The following is a 23,240-nucleotide window of genomic DNA, read 5'->3' as shown; positions in this document are numbered from 1 at the left end:
TCCATGCAGCCATAGGATAGAAAAGTCTCAACTGTAACAGATCCTATGTGAATTGCCTAAGAGAATTTGGGAAGGAAACAAACTAATTAGAATTAAGATTTACCACAGTTAAGTTTCTAGTTAGAGATCAAACTGAATACCTACCACCTATTTCAAAGAATCATCAAGCAAACCTCGCTAGACTTATTCCAATTAATTAATTACTCTGCTTCAAGCAAATGCTTCTAATTAGATATACTTACTAGCAGTTTAGCTTGTTCTGGAAGAGTGATCTGTTCCCTTTTTCCATCTGGATACCGCAACATCAGCTGTGCTTTTGGTCCTAAAGGAATAGTTTTAAAAAAAGATATGTATTGCTTTTTGGAGGACAAAACAAACAAACAAAAAAGATACAGGAGCTTAAAACAGAATATTAATTCAAACAAGCAAGTAAATAAAGCCATTAGGTAATATTCAAGTTTTAAGCAAACTGAGTCTATCATGTAACTCACCATTTACATCTATACCCTCCACTATTCCATCTGATTTTTCAGGCGACATCTCCACTATCTCTGAATCCACAGCTGGCAACCCTTGATGCTTTGTGGCTGTTCCAGGTTCAGTTCTGGCTGAGGGCTCAGTGAGTGGCCTTCTGTTCTCCTCTTTTCTATGCCCCAAATCTTTGTGGGGAGACTTTCTGGACTTGGCAAGATTCTCTACCTCCTCTTCTTCATCAGAGCCACAAATGGATATGAACTCCTCACTGCCAGAAAAAAGTTCAGATTCAGATTCTTCATCTGAGCGGCTATCTTGTTTTGTCTGTGTTGAATCGAAATGTGTCTCTTGTAAGGAGGCTCTGATGGCAGCTTCTAGCTGGCTATCTTCACTTGCATCTATAAGGCTCTCCTGTGGGATGCAGTCATAAAACACAGGTGGAAAGAAAAAAAACCCAGTTAAACCAAAAAATAGTCAAGTTAAACAGGGCATAAGAAATATAATACTCAGCTTGCTATTATTAACTCCTGCTGAATGTCTCTTTTCTCCTAAACCTTAAGCTATTTGGGGGCAAGTACTTTGTCTTACACAGCCCAATTGGAATGGATATTTTAGAGATAAAAAACTGTCATAGCACCTAGCACACCGATGTTTCAAGCATAGAGGTCTTTTTTTGCATCAAAACGAACAAAGTTGAAAAAACAATTTATCACAAAAAAAGACAAGAACTAAAAAGCTTTAAATATAAACCCAAAAACACTATTCTTTAAAATGACTAAACAATAAAGAATGATGAGCAAGGCTACCTTGCTCACCACTATATTCTTAAATTAGCACTGCTTTGGCACACAAAAGGATATCAATAAATAACTTAAAGTAAAAACTTCTCAAGAAATCTAACAGATCTCTAACATTCAAAACAAAACAAAATACCATACAACAAATAGGGGAAAATAATAACTAGATTCTCCCAAGCTTAATTACAATGAAGATTTTCATTATGATAATAAGAAATGCAAATTTCTACAGTTTTCACGTTGGTAAAGTTCTAAAGTCACAAATTTAACTAAAGTTAGTGAGTCACAAAATATGGGCTATTTCAGTGGAACTTATTTAGATCCTGACTCAAACATACTATGGGGAAAAAAATTTGTAAGATAACCTAAAGTTGAACAGAGGACATCTCACGATATTAAGAAATTACTGTTAGAAGAACAGTTAATCTATAAGATGGAGAGAACAAATCTATGGTCATGGGAGGGGGAAGGGAGAGATTAGACAGGGGCATAAAGAATAAGTATGATTTGTTAACAATGAATATGCTAATAAAAAGTAAAAGGTAAAAAAAAGAAATTACCGTTAATTTTTAAGGGTGTGCTAATGATATTGTGATTTTTTTTTTAAAAGTAAAAAGTCTTCATCATTTAAAGAACGTGCCCAAGTATCAATAGATAAAAAAATGAATTCTGAGATGTGCTTCACAGTAATGCAGATATGGTAAAGTACAGATGAAAGAAAAACGGCCATCTGTTGATAATTATTGAAATTAGTGGACACATGGAGGCCTGATAGATTCCTTCAACTTTTGAATATGCTTAAATTTTCCACAATAAAAAGATGAGTTGCTACTAAAAAACTGAAAGGAACCTCATTTTGGCTTTCACAAAACCAAATCACATAGCAAGGCCAATCACATAGCAAAACCTTAAAGGAAATTTGAAAAATAAACTTAAGAGAGTTCTGGTCAAGGTGGCGGAATAGATGGTCCCCAGTGTCACTCTCTCCCATAAATCAATCAATTTACAACTATAAAAATGTAACAACAGCCAACCAGGTGCCACTGGAGCTCAGGGGAAGAGGAGGAGAGACCTATGGAGTTCATGAAGGCAGGAGAAACCATGATGAGAGAAAGAAAAAACTGGAGTGTTCTGGGCCGTGGCCGCTTTAAGGTTGGAACTGCTGAGTGCATGGAGCAGGAGCTGGCAGAAGCCGCAGCTGTGCCCTTTGGATGGAGTTGCTTGGAGGCGGCAGGGGAGAAGAGGGCCTTAGTGGCCTCCAGGACAGCAAGACCACTAATTGGGTTCCCGTACACCCATGCAGGAGTGAAGAGCCAGAACAGCTGAAAAAGGGAAGCCATTCAGAGGCCAGTGAGTCATCACAAAGGACCAGCGCACGGCACATCCCATGGGAAGTGTTTGGAGCATGGGTGGTGGGTATGACAAAGCAAGGACAACTGATCCACACCCCATTCAGCACAGTAATACTCAGAGGAGACTGGTCGGGAATGTTGAATTACATGGGGTGCATGCAGTTTGATGAAAACACTGAGATCAGAGTTTCTACACAATCCAGGTGCACCAGGTCTCTGGAGAGCCAGAAGTATCTACAAGGTCAACCATTAAACCCTGAGCTGCACAAAAAGCCTTCCCTAGGGAAATAGCAGCAAAGCAGCAATTTAGCTCAACCACACAGCTCAAGTACTGGTTCCCAAAGGAAGTCCCCCCATTTTAGAAGTTAGCAAAGAACAAAAAATTAGTTCGGGCTCAGGCGCACCGTCAGCGCCTCAGATCCCGGCTGGGAACCTGAGGCTTGAAGCCGGGGACCAAGCCCCACTCCCACATCCAGGCACACCGCCAGTGTCTTGGGGACTGCCCAGGGGCCCGGGGCATGGAGCTGAGGACCGGATCCCCCCCACACTACCCCTCTCCCTGCCCACAACCAGGCACACTGCCAGCACCTCAGGGCCCCACCCAGGGGCCTGGGGCATGGATCTGAGGACCAGACTCCCCCACCCACATCCAGGCACACCACCAGTGCCTCAGGGCCTGCACCCCACTCCCACATCCAGGTACACTGCCAGTGTCTTGGGGACCACCCAGAGTATGGAGCTGGGGACAGACCCCCCCCACCCCCGCCCACAACCAGGCACACCACCAGCACCTCTGGGACCTGCCCAGGGGCCTGGGGCATTGTGCCAGGGTTTGGACCTGCTGCCCACAACGAGGCACACCACCAGCACCACGGAGCGTGCTAAAAACATCACATCCATGTGGGTGGCCCACCACAGCCACCACAGCTGCCGTGAAAGTGGCTAGACATCACAACCACTATGCAGATGGTCCACTAGCCACTGGAGTGCATCGACACAAGGACCGTCACCAGCAGAGACCAAAGAAAAGAAGAGAATGTCTCTCTCCACAAAGCCCATTCCAGACTGACAGAAGAAACATCTGCTCTATGATAATTCTGGGAGACCTGAACACACCTCTCAGCATTGGACAGATCATCTAGGCAACAAATCAACAGAGTAACCATTGCTCTTTCAGAAGGAGAGAAGAAATCTAGGGTTATTAGTGGTGGGAGGGGGGACTGAAAGGAAGATAGGGAGAGATTGGACAAGGGGCACAAAGAATAAGTACAATTTGTAACAATATACATACTAGTAATATTGATTTGATCAACATATGTCAACACTGAATCTCAAAAATACATATAATCAATTAAGACTCAATAAAAAAATATATATATAAATAAATAAGACAAAGCCTGGACACAGTATGCTTTAAAAAATAAATAAAGACCTGGCCTGTGGCTCACTTGGGAGTGTGTGGTGCTGACAACACCAAGTCAAGGGTTAAGATCCCCTTACCGGTCATCTCTTAAAAATAAAATAAAATAAAAATAAACTTAAGGCTAATTTACACCCTAAAAAAGCAAGTAAATGTTCCCACATGACATGCAATGGCTTCGGTAGACTGTACATTTATAAAAATGACACTGTATAGCACGTAGCTTGATTTTAAAGATTACAGCCATGGCAGACTCTGCTAGGTTCCTATCCAATACTCATTCTCTGATTCTTTACTTACAGAACTGATTATGTTTATAAAAGAAAACATGTCTAGCTAAGAAATTCCATTTACTAGTTTCCCCTGTACACAGAAAAAAATTGTGGTACTGAGCTAAAGCAGTACTTACAGAGAAATTACATAATTAAACACTTATATTAGAAGAGAAAGATCTCAAAATAATGACCTAAGCTTCCACCTTTAAAAAAAAAAAAAAAAAAAAAAAAGCCCAATCTAAACAGAAGGGAAGAAAAAGAACAGAAATTAATCAATGACCTAGAAAACAAATGTAATAGAGAAAAATCAATGAAACCAAAAGCTTATTCTTGAAGAGCAATAAAGTCTTTAGCGGACTGTCAGGAAAAAAGAGAGATGCTACAAATTACCAATGACAGAATTAAGAGAAGGGACAACTACAATCTCCACAGTTATTAAAGGAGTAACAAAGGAACATAATGAACTTCGTCAATATATGACCCCTCAGGTAAAATGGACAAAACCCTAGAAAGACACAACCTACTAAAGCTCATTCAAAAAGAAATAGTTATCAGAGTAATCCTATATCTATTAATGAAATTGAATTTGTAGTTTAAAACTCTAGGCTCAGGTGGCTTCACCAATGAAAGTTACCAAACATTAAGTGAGAAGTAATATCAATTACTACACATACTTCTGCAGAAAACAGAAGAGGAGAAAAAACATCCCAATTCATTATTCAGCATTAACCTGATACCAAAACCAGACAAAGACAGTACAAGGTATTTGAAGGAAAGAAGGAAAAATAGTAACAAAATCCTCAAAAAAAGCCTACGAACCAATATCCCTCATGAACACAGACACACAAATTCTTGACAAAACTTTAGCAAATCAAACCCAACAATATATAAAAAGCAATGTATCACAACCAAGTGAGTTTTAGTCCCAGAATGCACAATTGGTCTAACATTAAAACCCAACCAATGGAATTCACTAAAAAAAGAAAACCATATGATTATCTCAACAGATGTTAAAAAAAAAAAATTGTATGGCAAATCCCCTCACAATGAAAACTCTGCAAACTAGGAATAGAAGGAAACTTCCTCAACCTGATGAAGTATATGTACAAGAAATACATAGCTAATACCAAACTTTGTGGCAAAAGACTGAATGCCTTCGCCTTAACGTGAGAAACAAGGTAAGGATGTCTAATCTCAGTACTTCTATTTAACATTGTACTGGAGGTCCAAGCCAGTGCAACAAGGCAAGAAAAAGAAATAAAAGGCATAGAGATTGGAAAGGAAGAAGTAAAACATTCTTTATTTACTGACAACATGACCATCTATATAGAAAATTCTAAGGAATCTACATAAAAGCTACTAGAATTAAAAAGTGAGTTTAGCAAGGCTGCAGGCTATAAGGTCAATATATAAAAATATAAAACATTGCTGAGAGAAATTAAAGAACAAAGTTGAAGATCTTATACTATATGATCTCAAGACTTATTGTAAAGCTACAGTAATCAAGACAGTGAAATATTGGTGTAAAAGACATTAATCATTGGAATAGAGCCCATAAATAAACCCACACATATATGATCAGTTTATTCTTGACAAAGGTGCAAAGGCAATTCAATGGGGGAAGGAAAATCTTTTCAATGAGTGGTGGTGAAACAAATGAATAAACATATTCAAAAAACAAATGTAACAACCCAATTCAACCCTACCATAACACTATATACAAAAATTAATTCAAAATGGATCTTATGTCGTAACACCAAGGTCAAAGGATCGGATCCCTTTACCAGCCAGCCACCAAAACAAACAAACAAAACTCCAAAATGGATCACAGACTTAAGAGCCAACCCATAAAAAATATATGTTAAAATCTCAGATTAGGCAGATTTCTTAGGACACAAAAAAACACAAAGTACAAAAGAAAAGTGGACATACTGGATTTCATCAAAACTAATATTTGCTCTTCAAAAGATACTATTATAAAAATAAATATACTTTGATAAAGCTACAAAATTTAAAAAATAGAGTTAGGGGAAGGAGAAAGAAAGGATAACAGATCCTGGATCCTAAGAAAGAGGACTGAATCTTTAAATCCTGGAATGATGCTGCTGTGGCCCCCAATTCTTTCTAATGTAAAACTTGGATAAGCAGCTGGCATAAAATTTACACTACAATTCAGCAGAAAAGCAGGATTTCCCCAGAGCACTCGGAACTCTGGCAGAAGAACTTTTAGTCTCTCTCAGAAACATAAAAGAAGCAGAACACATCACCAGGTCCCATTCCGGTTTCACCAACTGTGTCATTTGAGGTCTGAGCCCAACTAAGAAGAGTGAGAAGGCATGGGGAAATTCATTATATGCAGGAAGAACTGATCAAATAAGTAAACATACTGAAGATATTAGGAGTCAGGTCTCTTACTGTTAGAAATGAGAATTAGAAACATGGAAAAGAAAAAGGGCCAAGATGAACTCTATCATAGTGGATTGGAATTAAAAGTGTCAGTACGAAATCAAGAAAAAAAATTTTTTTTAAATAAATAAATAAACATAAGACTTAAATCATCATACACACAAAAAGGCAAACAGATGTGCCCTTATGACATGTAATGGTTTGGACAGTCTGTAGATAATGACACTATGTACTACGTAAGTTGATTTTAAAGAATACTATAACAGACACTGCTAGTTTCCTATTTCATATCCATTTTCCTCTGCTTCCTTACTAATAGAATCTCAACTGTACTTGTGCAAAAAAATGTGTCTAGCTAAAATATTCAGAACCCTTATCTGTAACTGTTTACTTTTATAATAGAGGTACCACCCCACTTCTCCTTGCCCATGCTTGGAATGTAGATATGATATCTGGTAGTACAGCATCTACACTGTGACCACGAAAAATATAGGCCAATATTAAAAATATAAGGGGATAAAAAAAGAGGAGGAACCTGGTTCCTTTATGGCATCCACATGATTCAAGCCGCAGACTGCATATCTGGACTTCTTGCTAAGAAAAATAAGCCTCTTCCTTGTTTAAGCCATTATTTGTTGGTGTTTCTCTTGCACACAGCTGAACAAAAATTATAGCATTCAGAGAACTTGGTATCAGAAGTAGGGTCTGAGGCACCAGTCACTCAACCCATCTGCATGTATTTGTTCTCATTTTAAGGTACCACTCTTTCTCACTAAGTTCTTTATTTTTTAAAAAAGACCTGGTAAGGGTGTGAATTCAATTTATGTCATTGTTCAGCAACTCACAACCTCAGACTCTGGTTTTTTACAATATCAGCTTTATGAATGCAAAAGATATGAAACTCTCTTAAGGCAATTACAGAAATGCTCTGGGTTTATTCTTATGCCTTAAAAAAGAATTCTATACTACCTTAAGGTATTGCCTTAAATAGGCAGTTTATTCTAGGTGTTCATCACTACATGATATGGACTGCCAAAGCCACATCCACTAAAACAATTTCTGTTTCACTGCCATCAAACCCAAACAGCCACTAGAACCAATGTGAGATTGCCATATCTCTGAAGGTCTCTTACTTGCAACTAATCTTGATTCCAATTATCAAACAGGTCTGCCTAATAATAATAGCATATTATAGAAATTAAGTATAGTAATAATCTCTAGGAGTGCCAGAGAGCCAGGCCCTAAAGCTATATAACCAGTACTAATGCCCAACTATAACACAAGAGTTGTTCTAGGAAAAAAACAGCATTTCTACTGCTGCTTAGACTTGGATACCAAAAGCCCTCCCAGTGCTGCCCCTGAGAAACTGGATGCTTCCACCACCAGGCTTGCTAGATCAATCCTCGTGTCCTACCTATTCACATTCTTTACTTCTAAATCCATGTACTTAGGTCATAAAGACTGGGAATATGAGTCTTATGATTTCATTGAGAAAATAGAAACTTTATGTGGGTAATTATCAAAATATGAGGAGGGTGTCTAAGATGTGGTATATGCACAAATGGTTAAGTGTCCACTATTCACATTATTATCTTTACCATCTTAACATCAAACATTTTACATAAGACACTTATGTACAATTACACTTAATTACCCATTACCACTTCCTAGTCATACTTACTGAACGGGTACATTTTTTGGGGGGACTGCTAGAAAGTCCATCCAGTTGCCCATGTTCACCCAGAAATCCTGTCACTTGGTCCAAGAAAGAAGATACATCAAGCTGGTGCCATTCTACTAGCTTCTGACCTAAAGGATATATAAATATAATAATATCAAAACTCTTTCTGAAAATTCTCATTAAGTATTTCTTTCAACATATGCATAATTAAAATTTACTGTGAACAAATATCTCCACTCTTCACTAGCTTAACTTACATAGTATCTTTATAAACTAAAGGACACATCAATTACAACCCACCTAACAGATTCCCACCCATCACGACAGGGCAACTATCTTATCTGCTGGTATCATTTACTGCTATTTAGGAAGAAGAGATTCAGACAAAGCAATATCTACTTAAAACACAATCAATTAATAATAAAACCAGCTCCACACTCTGCTTCTCTGGTAGGATAACAACCAGTACCTGAACAATCTTAAATGTTTAATGACAGAAAACCTAAAGGGATACTTTATAAAATGATGAGAAATAAGAACATATCAGTTACTCCTTGAAAGACCAGACCTGCACAAAATAAAATACCACCATCTCCCAAAGTTGCCAGAAAAAGCTTCCCTAAATACACACATCAGTAGATGTTTAAATAATCATAAAGGGAATGAACAAGAGACCTTCACCTAAATTATTATGATTTTGAAATCATAGCCAGTCAAATATTTAAAGATCAGTCATTTAGGTAATTGAAAGACAAATGATAGGTTAAAGGCTGTAAACTGATATAAATCTTACCTGTCCGTGGGTCCAAGATGGAAACATAGGGGAAATCCCCTAGCTTATAAAACTGTATGTATCTCTGACCTTCCTCACTGTCGTGATAAACCTGTTGTTATTGACATAAAAAAAAAGTCAGCCTCTAAAAGAAGGACCAACCTTCTTCTTCTATATAACTTTGTTACACACCAATGGCAATTAACTCTCCACATATACCTTTGGTATATGTGTTAGGATCTCACTCCTATATTAAAGAGAAAATGAAGGTCATCTGGTGTGAACTCCCTTAGCTCTTACCCTCAGCCTCTTATGGATACTTACCATAAACATACCAATGCATGCCTCCTCCTCTCCCAGTTTAGAAGAGGTACTGCTCTTCTTGTTCAAGCTATTTGTCTATCTATGTCATTCTTGACTCTTAACCATTTATATCTTAATAAATCACAATACATGAAGATTATAAACTCGAGAGTCTAGCACAGTGCTAGGCAAAAAGATGCTCAATTGATTTTTGCTGAATAAAATAAACGGAAGTTTTATCCTTTTAAAAAACCTATATTAAATTTAGAGGCCTGTAAAACATGAACAGGCAAATTAATAACATTAATAGCATATCATGTAGTGGGAAAAAAATTAAGTTCATTCAGAAGTTTAAATTTTCTGTAACTTTTCATAAAATAATAAACTGGAACAGGATCCTCTAACCTTAGCTCGATGATTTATGTAAAAAGAAACTAGAGCCAGGAAGACTAAGTGACATGTCTAAGGACATACAGTTAAAGAATATCAAACTCAAGCTAAAATCCAAGTCTCAGCCAAATGTTTTTCCATTACTCTAAGATCTATAACTATATTTTTCCAACATAGTAGCCCCAGCCACATGTGGTTATTGAAGCACTTGAAAATGTGGCTAGTCCAAATTGAGATGTGCTGCAAATGTAAAATACACACCATATCTTGAAGACTTAACACCAAAAGCAACCTAGAACATCTCAATATTTTTATATTAGTTACATGATGGATGTACTGATTTAAACAAAATATATTATTAGAATTAATTTCACCTGTTTCTTTTGACCTTTTTTATTGTGGTACTAGAAAATTTTACATTACATATGTGGTTTACAGTATATTTCTAATGAACAGTACAGCTGCATATTCACTCTATCAAGACATTTAAACTCTTAGGATATGAATATTATACAGTTTATATGGCTTGGATCTTTTTCCTCCTTCTCTTGGAAGTTCTTCATTGCTGCCCTTTCCCTCACCTTTACTATTTCAGCTATAATGGGTAGTTTTAATTTTTTATGTCATAATATCTCAGTTATTAATTTTTTTCCAGTTTATAATCCAATTCCTCCTCCCCAACATCCCACACTACAAAAGTAAAATACAAAAAATTTGACTCTCTTCCTCACCTGCCAGAAAATGAAATGTTCCCGGATAATATTCTTCACAGCTTCATTGCTCCATACATCACGGTTGAGGCACTGGCACGCAAAGTCTTGTACATTTTGGATGTTTATCATCAGCCACTTATTCTGCATCTGGCCACACTCTTTGGCCTGTAAGAGTAAGGTAACAAAACATGTCTTGGAAACAATTTCTACTTGGTAACTCATGTTTCAGAATTCAGAAGCTGTCCTCTTTCCATATAAATACTAAGTTTTTTCACAAGTATGCCATCTAGAGTTTTCACTATTTATACATTATCTATATTTATTTTGCATATATGCATATACAATTATACTGTCCATTTTCAAGCATTCTCAAATTTAAATGAACTGTTTTCTCTTTTATCCATTGTTACTTGTTATAAACGGCTGAATTTTTAATGTATGTTTAAGCATCTTTATCTGAACAGGATTCCACTAATTTAAGATCAACAAGTCACATAATTCTATTTTCCTACTCCCTGTCAACAAATATACCTCTTCTTTTTAATGGATGTAACTGGTATGCTTATATTACTTTACGTTGTTTTATTTTCTCCAACACCATTTTCTATAACATTTCCAAGTATCATATTCATCTCAATTATTAGGCATGTGTTATTTTATAGCATCATCCTAAATATTTTAGTAAAAGCTGCTTAGGGCTTTTTCTCTTATCTTCCTAGGAGTATATTACAAAAAATTGGATTACAGGATCCAAGAATGTGAGAATAATCTGCAAATGACTCCCCAATTTACAGCACAAATATCAATCACGTGTGTACTTTTTGCCTCTCAGTTCCTCATTACCATAAAGACCTATGAAATGCTGCTGAATAGAAAAAGAATGGCAGAAAAGCAAATGAGCAAATGCTACGTCAAATCTTTGCATAGGACCAATAACATGAAAGCAATAGTTTTGAATAAATTTGTCCTGGAATAATATTCTTTTCCAAATCAGTTTGACATGGGAAAATCTTAAGAATCAATACATTTGGTGTAATAATAATCAAAGAACGTACACCATTTTGGTGATATTGGAAAATATAAGACTATCTTCTGTTTTAAGAAGATTTACACAATCCTACAAATACCGTTATCCTGTTTTTTTATATGAATCTTTCAGAGAAAATTATTTTCTAATATTCACTTATTGATACCACAGGTGAAAACCAAAGTTCTAAAAAGATGTATCCCTGTATTGAATCAGGAAACTCTATTTAATTGGTCAAAGACTTATTTTAAAAATTATTTTATTTTATTTTATTATTTTTTTTTTAAATTTTTTTTTTATATATATTGTGGTTTTTTTTTTTTTTTTTTTTTGTCTTTTTCGTGACCGGCACTCAGCCAGTGAGTGCACCGGCCATTCCTATATAGGATCCGAACCTGCGGCGGGAGCGTCGCTGCGCTCCCAGCACTCTCCCAAGTGCGCCACGGGCTCGGCCCTAAAAATTATTTTATAGTAATAAAATAATCCCTTGCTCCTAGGAAATAATATTGTTGCATTTACTTCCTTGTCTATAGACACAGTTAATAAATGGGTGATAAATAAATAATTAAACTACCTTAACTGAAAAATTTGAGACTAAAGAAAAAAGCAAACACACATTGTATCCCTCTAATAGGGTCAATTTATGTTTTACAACTACAACACTGACAAGAAAAAAAAAAGTATGAAACTGAAAATGAATAAAAGTCTCCAGTTTAAAAATTATGAAGAGTCATTTGCTTTTGTTTTTTTTTTAAAAATTTGTTCGCCCACATTCACGCTTTCATTAACACAGATTCATTCATTCAATAAATACTTATTGAGTACTTACCACATTTCAGGTACAGTTATTGATGCTGCAGTTATGGCAGTTACCAAAACACAAAAATCCCTGTCCTCATGAAGCTTACATTGGGGAGAAACCTTATACCAGCAAAAGAAACTTAGTAATGGTGCTATCCACACTGAAGATACTGTTAAGAATTCTTATTACTGCTAGAGGAAAGGTCCAAAGAAGATACGACTTTCAGATAAGAGTCTTGAGTAAATCTAGAGATCTAATGTATAGCATAAGGATTATAGTTAACAATACTATACTGTATATTGAAAATTTGCTAAATGCTGAGAGTAGATTTTAGATGCTCTTACCATTAAAAAGGGGGGTAACTATGGAAAATGATGAATAGGTTAATTTGCTTAACTGTAGCAATCATTTCACTATGTATATCAAAACATCATGCTGTACATCTTAAATGTATACAATAAAAAAATGACAAAGAGAGAAAGTCTTATAAAATCTAAGTATACCAATTATGTGAGTCAAGGACTGGAGGTAAAAGTGGGCCATGGGACAAATGAAGAACCTTTCCTCTCGGAATCTACTGGGTTGTTCTGAACCAATATTCAAAAGCCATTATAAGGAGACCTAAGGGCAAAACAGTGGGAGATTAACATCTCTCCCAGTCCCAGATAGAACAGAAAAGCATGAAAAATAAGGACTAAAGAAAAAATGTTTCAGTAAATATATGTGCATAGAATAAAGAAAACATATTAAAATATGCATAGTACTTTATGAAAATTGAAATTATAATTCTATTATTTCTCTGTGTTATTATGATATATATATATTTTGGTTTTTAACCAAAATTCCTGGCTTATAATTCCCATTGCCCTTGTTCTTTTTTGTTGGGTTTTTTTTGGTGACTGGCTGGTACAGAGATCCAAACCTGTGACCTTGGTGTTATAAGGCTGTGCTCTAGCCAACTGAGTGTCTAACCAGCCAGCCCTAGCCCTTGTTCTAATCTGCCCCTGCCTTTGTCTTAGAGCTGGCCATAAAGGAATTCTCTGAACTGTTCAGGCACCAAGGGTTTTTTGTTTTTTGTTTTAAAGGTGGGTGCTGGTTGGTTAGAGTATGGTGTTATAACGCTGAGAAGGTTAATTCTAGATGTCAACTTCGTTAGATGAAGGAATGCTGAGAAACCTGGTAAAGCAATCTTCTTAGGTGTGTCCATGAGGGTGTTTCCAGCAGAGATTAGTATGAGAGTCTGAGTGGCCTAGGTGTGAAAGACCCACCCTCAGTGTGGGTGGGAACCATCCAATCTGCTGGGGGTCCGGAGAGAACAAAAGACAGAGGAAAGAGGTGAAGCTCTCTCTCTCATCCCCTGGAACTGGGATACACTCTCCTCTCCTGTCCATAGACATCAGAGCTCGAGACTCTTCAGCTTTTGCGTTCCAGAACTTACACCAAGGACACCCACCATCAGCTTCCCTGGTTCTGAGGCCTTTGGACTTGGATTGAGCCACACTACCGGCATCCAGTTTACAGACGGCCTATCATGGGACTTTTTTTCATAGCCATGTGAGCTAATTCCCCTAATAAATCCCTCTCATATAACTGTAACATATCCTATTGATTCTGTCTCTCTGGAGAACCCTGACTAATACGAACACTAAGGTCAAGGGTTTGGATCCCTGTACTGGCCAGCTGCCAAAACAAAAACAAAACAGAAATGCTCTGACCTACCTTGTCTGACTGTAAGTCATAAGATCCATTTCAGAAAGGGTCCTTCCCAAGAAGAAGGAGTGTTGCACAGATGACAAGAAGAATCTGAACAAACAGGCCCTGTTGGGCCTCCCAAGTCAAATCATACCCTTTTTGTCAAATCACATTTCTACAGAGTTGTCCATGTTTCAATCACAATGAAGCTTCCATAAAAATCAAAGAGCACAGGGTTTGGAGAGCTTCTGGATAGCTGAACACATGGACAGCTGTCACACGCCCAGGGAGGGCATGGGAAGCTCCACATATTCTCCCCCATACCTCGCCCTATGCATCCCTTCATCTGTATCCTTTGTAATATCCTTTATAATAAACCAGTAAACGTGTTTTCCTGAGTTTTGTGAGCCACTCTAGCAAATTAATCGAACCCAAGGGAACCCTGTTTATAGCTGGTCAGTCAGAAGCACAGGTAAAACAACCTGGGGCTTACAAATAGCATTTGAACAGGGGTGCAGTCTTATGGAACTGAGCCCTCAACATGTGAGATCTGATGCTATCTCCAGGTAGACAGCATCAGAACTAAATTGGAGGACACCCAGCTGGTGTCCACTAGAGAACTGATTACTTGCTTGCTTATTTGCTTGCTAATGGGGACAGATCCCCACAAATATGTTGTGAGAGTATAGTGGAAGTGTCTGAGTGTTTTTTTCCACTCATTCTCCTTACCAGTTTTCTAATTTTTCCATAATTTCTTTGTCTAATTTGAATAAAACTAAATGTCAGCTATATATAAAGTTTAATTAGAAAAACTTTATCTTATATGTTTATTGACAGGCTCCTTAAATTTTCAGCTAAATATTTTTACTTGCATTTATAATTAAGTACTTTTTAAATTAAAGTGCTTTTAGTAATTAGGACTAGGTGTACATGCAATTGAAAAGCAACTGAAAAAAATATGCATTTCTTATGAAATAAGGAATATGACAGAAATCAGAATATGACTGATTCTTTCTGTACAATATATTCCAGATTATGCCATTCAATCATTTAAAAAAGATTTTTAAAAGGCCAATTAAACTGTTCCAGGCACTGTGGATACACAACAGCAAATAAAACAAAGTCGCTGTGTTCACAGAGCTTACAGGCTAGTGAGGAAAAAAGAAAACCTAAGAATGTTCCCTTCCCCAGGTTAGACCATTTATCCTGAAGTGCTTGCTCAGCTCCAGCTAAACTGGTTTTCTTGGCTGTACCAGAAATAAGCCCAGCTCTTTCTAACATCAGTACCTATGCACTACTGTTCTATTTGCTTTTCCCTGGACCTTCCCATGGTACACATTCCCTCACTTCATTCAGACTTTGACTTCAATCTTATCCTTTCAAAAATCTTCCCTTTTCTTCTCTCTTCACAATTACAAACATATGTGCAGCCTATGAAAACCTTGCTTTCAATTTCCCTTTAAGAACACATGCAACTTAATTGCCCCAAATGAACAAAAAATAGCCCTCTCTCTCTTTCCCTTATTGTATTTTATCCTTTCTCCTAACAACTACTATCAAAGACAACATATATAATACATACACCAATACATGAGGGTACTTCAAAAAGTTCATGGAAAAAACAGAATTAAGAAAATGCTAATCTTTTCATGAATTTTTTGAAGTACCCTTGCATGTTATATATATTTTTTGTGCATTTTATTTGTTTATAGTTTATTTCTCTTACAGGATGAGCATCCCTAACCTGAAAATCCAAAATGCTCTAAAATCTGAACTTTTTGAGCACTGACATGATGCTCTAAGGAGCATTTCAGATTTTCAGAATAGGGATGCTCAATTGGTTAATCTACAAATACCACAAAATCCAGAGAAAATCCAAAATCTGAAACACTTCTGGTTCAAAGCACTTCAGATAAGGGATATTAAACCTATACTATATAAACTCTGGGATGGCAAGGACTTTGTAGAATTTGTTTACCACTATATCCCTGTGACAGAAACTGCTTACAGGTACTAAACACGCATTCTCTCTCTTTGTCCCTCTTAGTAACAGAACCTCCAAGTTTTACCTAAGCATCTGGACTTCCTAATGTCCCTTGCAACTAGGTGTGGCCACGTTGCCAAGTTCTAGTCAATGGGATGTGAGCAGAAGTGATGTGTACAACTTCTAGGTTGTGCCTTTAAAGGGAAAAGGTGTATCCTTCCCAGCCCTTCCCTCCTCCATGCTAGCTAGAAAGCAAACATGGTGATAAGCCATCTTGCATTATGTGGACAACTTCAAGCAAGACCACAGGGAGGACAGAACAAGATAGAAAAAAACTGTACGTCTAATAACTTCATAGAGCAGATCACCCTAACAGCCTTGACTTCTATCTTGGTTAAGCTAATCTTTGTTTTTTTCCTGGTCTCTCTCACATGCAGTCAAACCTTTATCCCAACAAATAACAATCCCATCACCTAGAACAAGACCTTCCAACAGAAGGCCTCAATAAATATTTATTCAACGAACAAGTGACTTAATCAATCTCTCATTTGGTTAGCATGAGCCAGAAAGAACTCTTGAACATGATCTACCTCTAGTTACATTAGTTTCTCAACTTGAAAAACTTTGGCTTAGATTTACATCTAATACAGGGGCCAAACCTATGGGCCCTCCCTGAGCAGCCAGAAAGCATCCCTCTAATTTTTAACACTCACCTCTCTAAACTTCAATGACTTAATTTTGCATATTACCTTCCTAATTTTTATATAACTAATGGATATATTGTTAATCATAATGATATAGCCTACTTGTTCTGGAAGTGTTTATATCATTTAAAGACTTCCAGGAACACAGCATCTGGCTGCCTGGGTGACGGTGGCCCACAATCATCTTGCAACCACCCAGAATTACAAGGCTGTCTGCAGCGATTTGAAAAATGGCAACAAATGAAAGTGCCAGCATCTTTAGTTCAGCAGCCATGGCTGTGGAGTATGTAGATTCACTTTTACCTGAGAATCCTCTGTGAGAACTATTTTAAAAAGCTTGGAACTATTTGTGAATAATTATACAAAGATCCAAACTGCAACATGAGGATCTGTTATAGTTCATAAAGCCTTTTATTTCTTGTTCTGTTTACCTGGATTTTTATTTCAATTTATACCTTACATTAAAAAGTACAAAATTTAAAAGGATAAACCAGAAACATGGGAAAACCAATGGAAATGTTTTAAAGTAGTTCTCTTTTATCACTTTTGTATCCAGCTGCCTTTGATTTGTGGAACCTACTGTTTTACAGAGTATTTCAATATTCCTTATGATTGGGAACGAATGCCAAGCTGGCATATGCTTTTGGCAAGATGCTTTGGCTGTGCAGTCATTGAGGATACTTGGTACTATTTCCTGCCTAGACTCTTATACCACAAAAGAATATATAAATATATTCATAAAATGCATCAAGGGTTTCAGGCTCCATTTGGAAGGGAAGATGAATAGGTACATCCTTTGGAAACCCTAATTCTTGGAACTGGATTTTTCATCAGAATCACACTTTTGTGTGATCATGTAATTCTTCTTCATGGGCATGGGTGACCATTCATTTGACAGAACCTATTGATGTGGTTATGATATTCCTCTCAACTCTTTAAATTTCATCCCTTTCTGTGTTGGTTCTTGACATCATGATTTCTACCACATGAACTTCAGCGGAAACTATGCTTTAACATTTACATGGTGGGATAGAATTTCTGGAACAGGTTGGCTGGTTGGCTTAGTTGATTAGAGAGAAGACTTATAACACCAAGGTCACGGGTTCAGATCCCCATACCAGCCAGCCATAAAAAAAAAAATAAAATAAAATAAAATAAAACTTTTTTGGAAGAGTCTCTCAGTTTAATGCCTATAAGGAAAAGATGAAGAAGTATGGGGGAAAGACTGAATAAATATTTTATGTAAATCATCCTGAAGACACACATTTTCCTGAATTGAAACTAGTAGCTAACATTGCTTCTGGGGAGCAGAAATGAGCATGTGTCTCGGCTGCTAAATGATAAAAAGAACATTAACAACCTTTAATTATATTCCTAGTAGGAACTTTTTCTACTTTACATACAAGTTCTATATACGTAGAAATAAATATATATTTAAGTACAAAGGAAAAAAAAGACTTACAATTGGTTTAGTATTATCAATGAAAAAGATGAATAGATTCGCGGAAATAGGCCATGAAATACAAAAGAAAAAAGGTGATATAATTTAAAATTCAGAGGACAATATCAAGACATTCAGCCTCCCTCAGTAAACAAGCAGAAAAGTAACTGCTTTTTATGAGTCCAAAGTGACCAGTTTAAAACAAGTTCAGAGTTACTGCAATAAGCCATAGAGCAACTAAGAAGCTGTAAAAATTAAAAACAAGCCAAAACAGATTCAGATCCTTTTTCATATTGCTGCTAGTCTCTCTCAATGGCTGTTTTATCATCAGAACACTAGAAAGGATATGCAGCAGCCATGTTAAGACCAGGAGGGAAAGATAAAGAAAACTGAGGAGACATCTAACCTCAACTGACAAAAACCATCCTTCACTCAAAAATAAACATGACAAAATATTACACACAAAAAATAAATCCTTGTTTGGTCAAATCACCATCATTTGGGTTTTCTGTTACATGCAGCCAAACACTTTCAGGTTTTACAATTCAGAAAATTTAAACTGAACAGCAAACTTACAGTTAAATTCTTTATCCTAAATATTTCATTTATGCCCATGTAAAAGTATGTCCAAGGACAAATTTTTCTTTTTCTTTTGTGACCGGTAAGGGGATCGCAACCCTTGGCGTGGTGTCTCCCGCACCGCACTCAGCCAGTGAGCGCACCGGCCATTCCTATATAGGATCCGAACCCGTGACGGGAGCGCCGCTGCACTCCCAAGCGCTGCACTCTCCCGAGTGCGCCACAGGGCCAGCCCTCTTTTTTTTTTTTTAAAGATGACCGGTAAGGGGATCTTAACCCTTGACTTGGTGTTGTCAGCACCGCACTCTCCCGAGTGAGCCACGGGCTGGCCCAAAGGACAAATTTTTTAAAAACATAATCATAACTCATTTTCAAGTACGTAGGTGACATACATCACTTTTGCAGTTATTCTTTGGCCTACTTTGTATTAACTGATAAGACTTACTTGAAATTTAAGTAATTTGCATCTATGGAAATGCTATTCTGATTCAAAAGAGCATTAACATTCTAGTCAACACCTCAACAGAAGAATATCTAAAATCCTAACAAAATTGACTCATTTAACAAATATTGTGTTCCTATTAAATGCCAGAGTGGGTACCAAAGATTACCAAAATAAAAAGAAACACACTACTCCTGCCCTCATTAGGTTTACACGTTAGCAGATAATCAAGTAAACCTGGTCTGAAAAGGTTTTCTGTGGGTTTAGCCAAGACAAAATACATAGTTGTATTCTGCAACTACAGGGATATTCTTTTAAAACACACTAGGATCCCCAAAGAAATATGGGCAAAATATATCTACAAACAGTAAACAGCTAACCAACACACACACAGCTATTCTCTGTAGCAGTCAAAGATATATAAACTAAAAATAATAAGATTATTTTAAAAGCTATCAAAATGGCAAGGATTCTAAAATGATACCACATAAGGCTAATAAAAAGATTTCATCAAGCAATCTCATATACTGCTAACCGAAATACATTTTACATATTGCTGGTACAAATATAACTCAATGTAACCTTTAGGTATATCATGTAGAAATACTTATTAAGAGGCCAATTCCTTATATACTGCAAAAAAAAAAAAATAAGGGGATCTTAACCCTTGACTTGGTGTTGTCAGCAAGACACTCTCCCAAGTGAGCTAACCAGCCATCCCTATACAGGGATCCGAACCCATGGTCTTGGTGTTATCAGCAGCACACTCTCCCAAGTGAGCCACGGGCCAGACCAAAATATTTTTTTTGACCTTAGAAAAAAATGGCAACAAAAATGCAAAAGGATTTATAGTTGTCATAGAATCTCCAACAACTTACCGTTTCAAAGCTGCCTTTATGCATCAAGTCAATGGGTGGCCGAAATAGATCTGCAAGAGTAGTTAGTTTCTTATCTATTGCTCCTCCATTTCTTAATTCCTGTTCTTGCCGAACTGCAACACAGGAGGACGAAAAGTTTCAAACAGCCATAAAATTTAATAGCCATACATCCTATAATTCAAAAGAAAAAACCTTATAATGTGCTTGACCTCAAATGCCAATGCAAACATCTAAGACTGAAAAAAAAAATACAAAGAGGGGTGTGGAGGAAATCTTAACAAAATCTTAACACTTGGATAAAACAAAGGATAAAAAGCAGAACGTAAAATTAAAAAGTCACTTAATCAAAATAATTTCCTTTACATATCTAAAAACTAACTTTAGCACAGGAGAAAACTTTCATCTCCATTTATGTAGTTTTGAAAGTGATTTTTATTCATCTGTTATTTCTAGCCACCTTCCCAATCTTTAAAGAGACTGTCAGTAGAGATGATGATTGCTGTCACCTTCCACTGGAAGAGTACAGATTCCCTGGATCATTTAAGTCAACTTAGGTCTCCCTTCAACACTCTCCAAAGTCACAAGACCTATCTATGCCTCAGTGAGTTCAATATAAATCAACTATAAAATCAAGTATGGTGTAAGAATTTCTCATATATTCCCTAAACATAATTTTCTCGTTTAGGATTCCACTGCTAAAACAGTACTATATTCTCTAAAAGTATAAGGCTAAGATTATCATTCTAACTTATTCCACAAAAAGATATGAGGGTACTTCAAGACGTTCATGGAAAGATTCAAATTATCTTTTAATTCTATTTTTCCATGAATGTTTTGAAGCACCCTCATATAAACCTATTTTAGACTGTAGCCAAAATGTTAATAGTGGCTGCTTTGGATGGTATGGCTTTTTCTTTTATTTTTCAGTCTCCTACAATAATCATTTTCATTAGTTATTCCTTTCATTGACAGTTATCAGGATTATGAGAGAAAACAGTTTTTTGTTTGTTCATTTGTTTTTGGCAGCTAGCCAGAAAAGTTTTTTCTTATATTAGAGTCAGTATTTAGGTGCTCATTCTGAAGCAAACTGTTTATAAATTACAAGATTTCTTACATTATCTCCATCCCCCTTATTATTCTTCCATAAATAAATAGGTCAGAATTTGGAACAATTCAGCTTTGGGGGAGTTAATCACAAACAGACTGAATTCATAATTTCAATTTTTAAATAAGGTGAATCCTTGAAGTAATTAGACTCAATATTAATCTTTTTCTTTTCAGTAAGGAGGGAGGGAGGGAGAGAAGGGGAGAGAGATAATAAACTGGTCCATAGATACATACTAGTTTCAGTTTGAAAATCTCGAAAACCATCAAATATTGAACGTGCAGGCCGTCGTCTCTTAGGAGCTTTAGGGGGAAAAAAAGAATTGATTCAAAATTTAAACATTTATTTTAAAACATAGCTCAAAAAATCTCCTTATCTATAAGAATTTCTTGTTTTAAAACACTAATAAATTCAAAATAGTGCCCTCCCTCAAAAACTAAAAAATTTTTAACTTTCAAGTCATTCATATATAATTAATATAACCATCTTCAGGCCAACCATTTTGTTTTACTAATGAGAAAATTAAGACCTAGTTAAGAGATCTGACCAAACGTGCAAAAAGACAGAGTCCAGACTTCCGGTCAAGATGGTGGAATAGACAATCCCTAGCGTCACTCACTCCCACAAATCAACCGATTTAAACTATAAAAACATAACATCAAGTGCATATGGAACGGGGAGACGTCCAGTGGGGGAGGCAGAAACTCCATGGAGACCACACGCCGTGCGGAGCCGCCATCGCACAATCCGGCACATAGCCTTCACCGCTGCCACCCGCCTCCATTCCCAGCCCAGCACAGGGCGCACAGAGTGGGGAGACGTCCGGCAGGGGAGGCAGAAGCTCTGCAGAAACCACACACCCTGTGGTACAGCCCTGTGAACCAGCAGCCCGGCACAGTCCAAGCTGACCAGAGAGGTGGCTCCCCAGAAAGGCCCAAGACCCGAAGCAACCACACACGCAAGGCACTAGTGGCCAACTGAGCAGTCACTGAGGCAGCCATACCAAATTGGCAACCACAGCAACATCTTAGTCAGTCAATAGTGTCAAACCTGTAGACTGTGAAACCCCCTGCCACAATGAATAAAACACCAAAGAAAAGATACCAGAAATACGAAAAATCAAGAAAGTACACCACCAAAGGATAATAACTTGAAGCTCTAGATCCTATACAACAAGAAGCCCTTGAAATGACTGACAAGGAATTTCGAGTGATAATTCTAAGGAAACTGAATGAGATACAAGAAAACTCAGCTAAACATCATGATGAAATGAGGAAAAGTATACAGGACCTGAAAGAGGAAATGTACAAGGAAATCAATGTCCTGAAAAAAAATGTAGCAGAACTTGCTGAACTGAAGAAGTTATTCAGCGAAATAAAAAACACAACAGAGAGTTTAACCAGCAGGCTTGTCGAAGTTGAAGAGAGAACCTCTGAACTTGAAGATGGGCTGTTTGAAATAACACAAGCAGACAAAAAGAAAGAAAAAAGAATCAAAGACATTTAATAAAATCTGAGAGAGATATCAACCTTAAGCACTCAAATATCCGAGTCATGGGTATTCCAGAAGGGGAGGAAAACGGAGATTGCATTGAAAACATATTCAACAAAATAGTGGCAGAAAACTGCCCAGGTATAGGAAAAATCACAGATCTTCAGATCCAGGAAGCTCAATGATCTCTAAACATATTCAACCCATAAAGGTCTTCTCCAAGACATGTTATAGTCAAATTGGTAAAACTCAGAGACAAAGAGAGAATCTTAAAAGCTGCAAGAGAGAAGCGTCAAATCACCTATAAGGGAGCCCCAATCAGGCTAACATCAGACTTTTCATCACAGACCCTAAAAGCTAGAAAGGAATGGGATGATATATTCAAAATACTAAAAGACAAAGATTGCCAGCCAAGAATACTCTACCCTGCAAGGCTATCCTTCCGAAATGAGGGGCAAATAGTATAATTCTCAGACAAACAAAACCTGCGGGAGTTCACCACCACACGAACA

General features: G+C 37.0%; 1 protein-coding gene and 1 pseudogene across 2 annotated transcripts in view; one reads left to right on the top strand and one right to left on the bottom strand.

Annotated features, from left to right (window-relative positions):
- UBXN7 (UBX domain protein 7) overlaps positions 1-23,240 on the bottom strand; it is a 67,020-nt gene that overhangs the window by 3,026 nt on the left and 40,754 nt on the right. The window contains exons 4-10 of one of the 2 annotated variants that reach the window (XM_063100999.1): positions 21,474-21,539; positions 20,133-20,245; positions 10,602-10,748; positions 9,199-9,289; positions 8,406-8,533; positions 492-885; positions 243-322 (exon numbers count right to left, since the gene is read on the bottom strand). In XM_063100999.1, the coding sequence (XP_062957069.1) occupies positions 243-322; positions 492-885; positions 8,406-8,533; positions 9,199-9,289; positions 10,602-10,748; positions 20,133-20,245; positions 21,474-21,539 (1,019 nt within the window). The remainder of the gene's footprint in view (positions 1-242; positions 323-491; positions 886-8,405; positions 8,534-9,198; positions 9,290-10,601; positions 10,749-20,132; positions 20,246-21,473; positions 21,540-23,240) is intronic. The other variant, XM_063101000.1, reaches the window with a different exon arrangement.
- On the top strand, positions 17,023-18,025 carry LOC134370040 (methylsterol monooxygenase 1-like; annotated as a pseudogene).

The sequence above is a fragment of the Cynocephalus volans genome, chromosome 1, assembly GCF_027409185.1.
Source record: "Cynocephalus volans isolate mCynVol1 chromosome 1, mCynVol1.pri, whole genome shotgun sequence".
Classification (NCBI taxonomy): Eukaryota; Metazoa; Chordata; class Mammalia; order Dermoptera; family Cynocephalidae; genus Cynocephalus; species Cynocephalus volans.
Note: the sequence above shows the minus strand (reverse complement) of the source record. Positions and strands in the feature narration are given on the sequence as shown.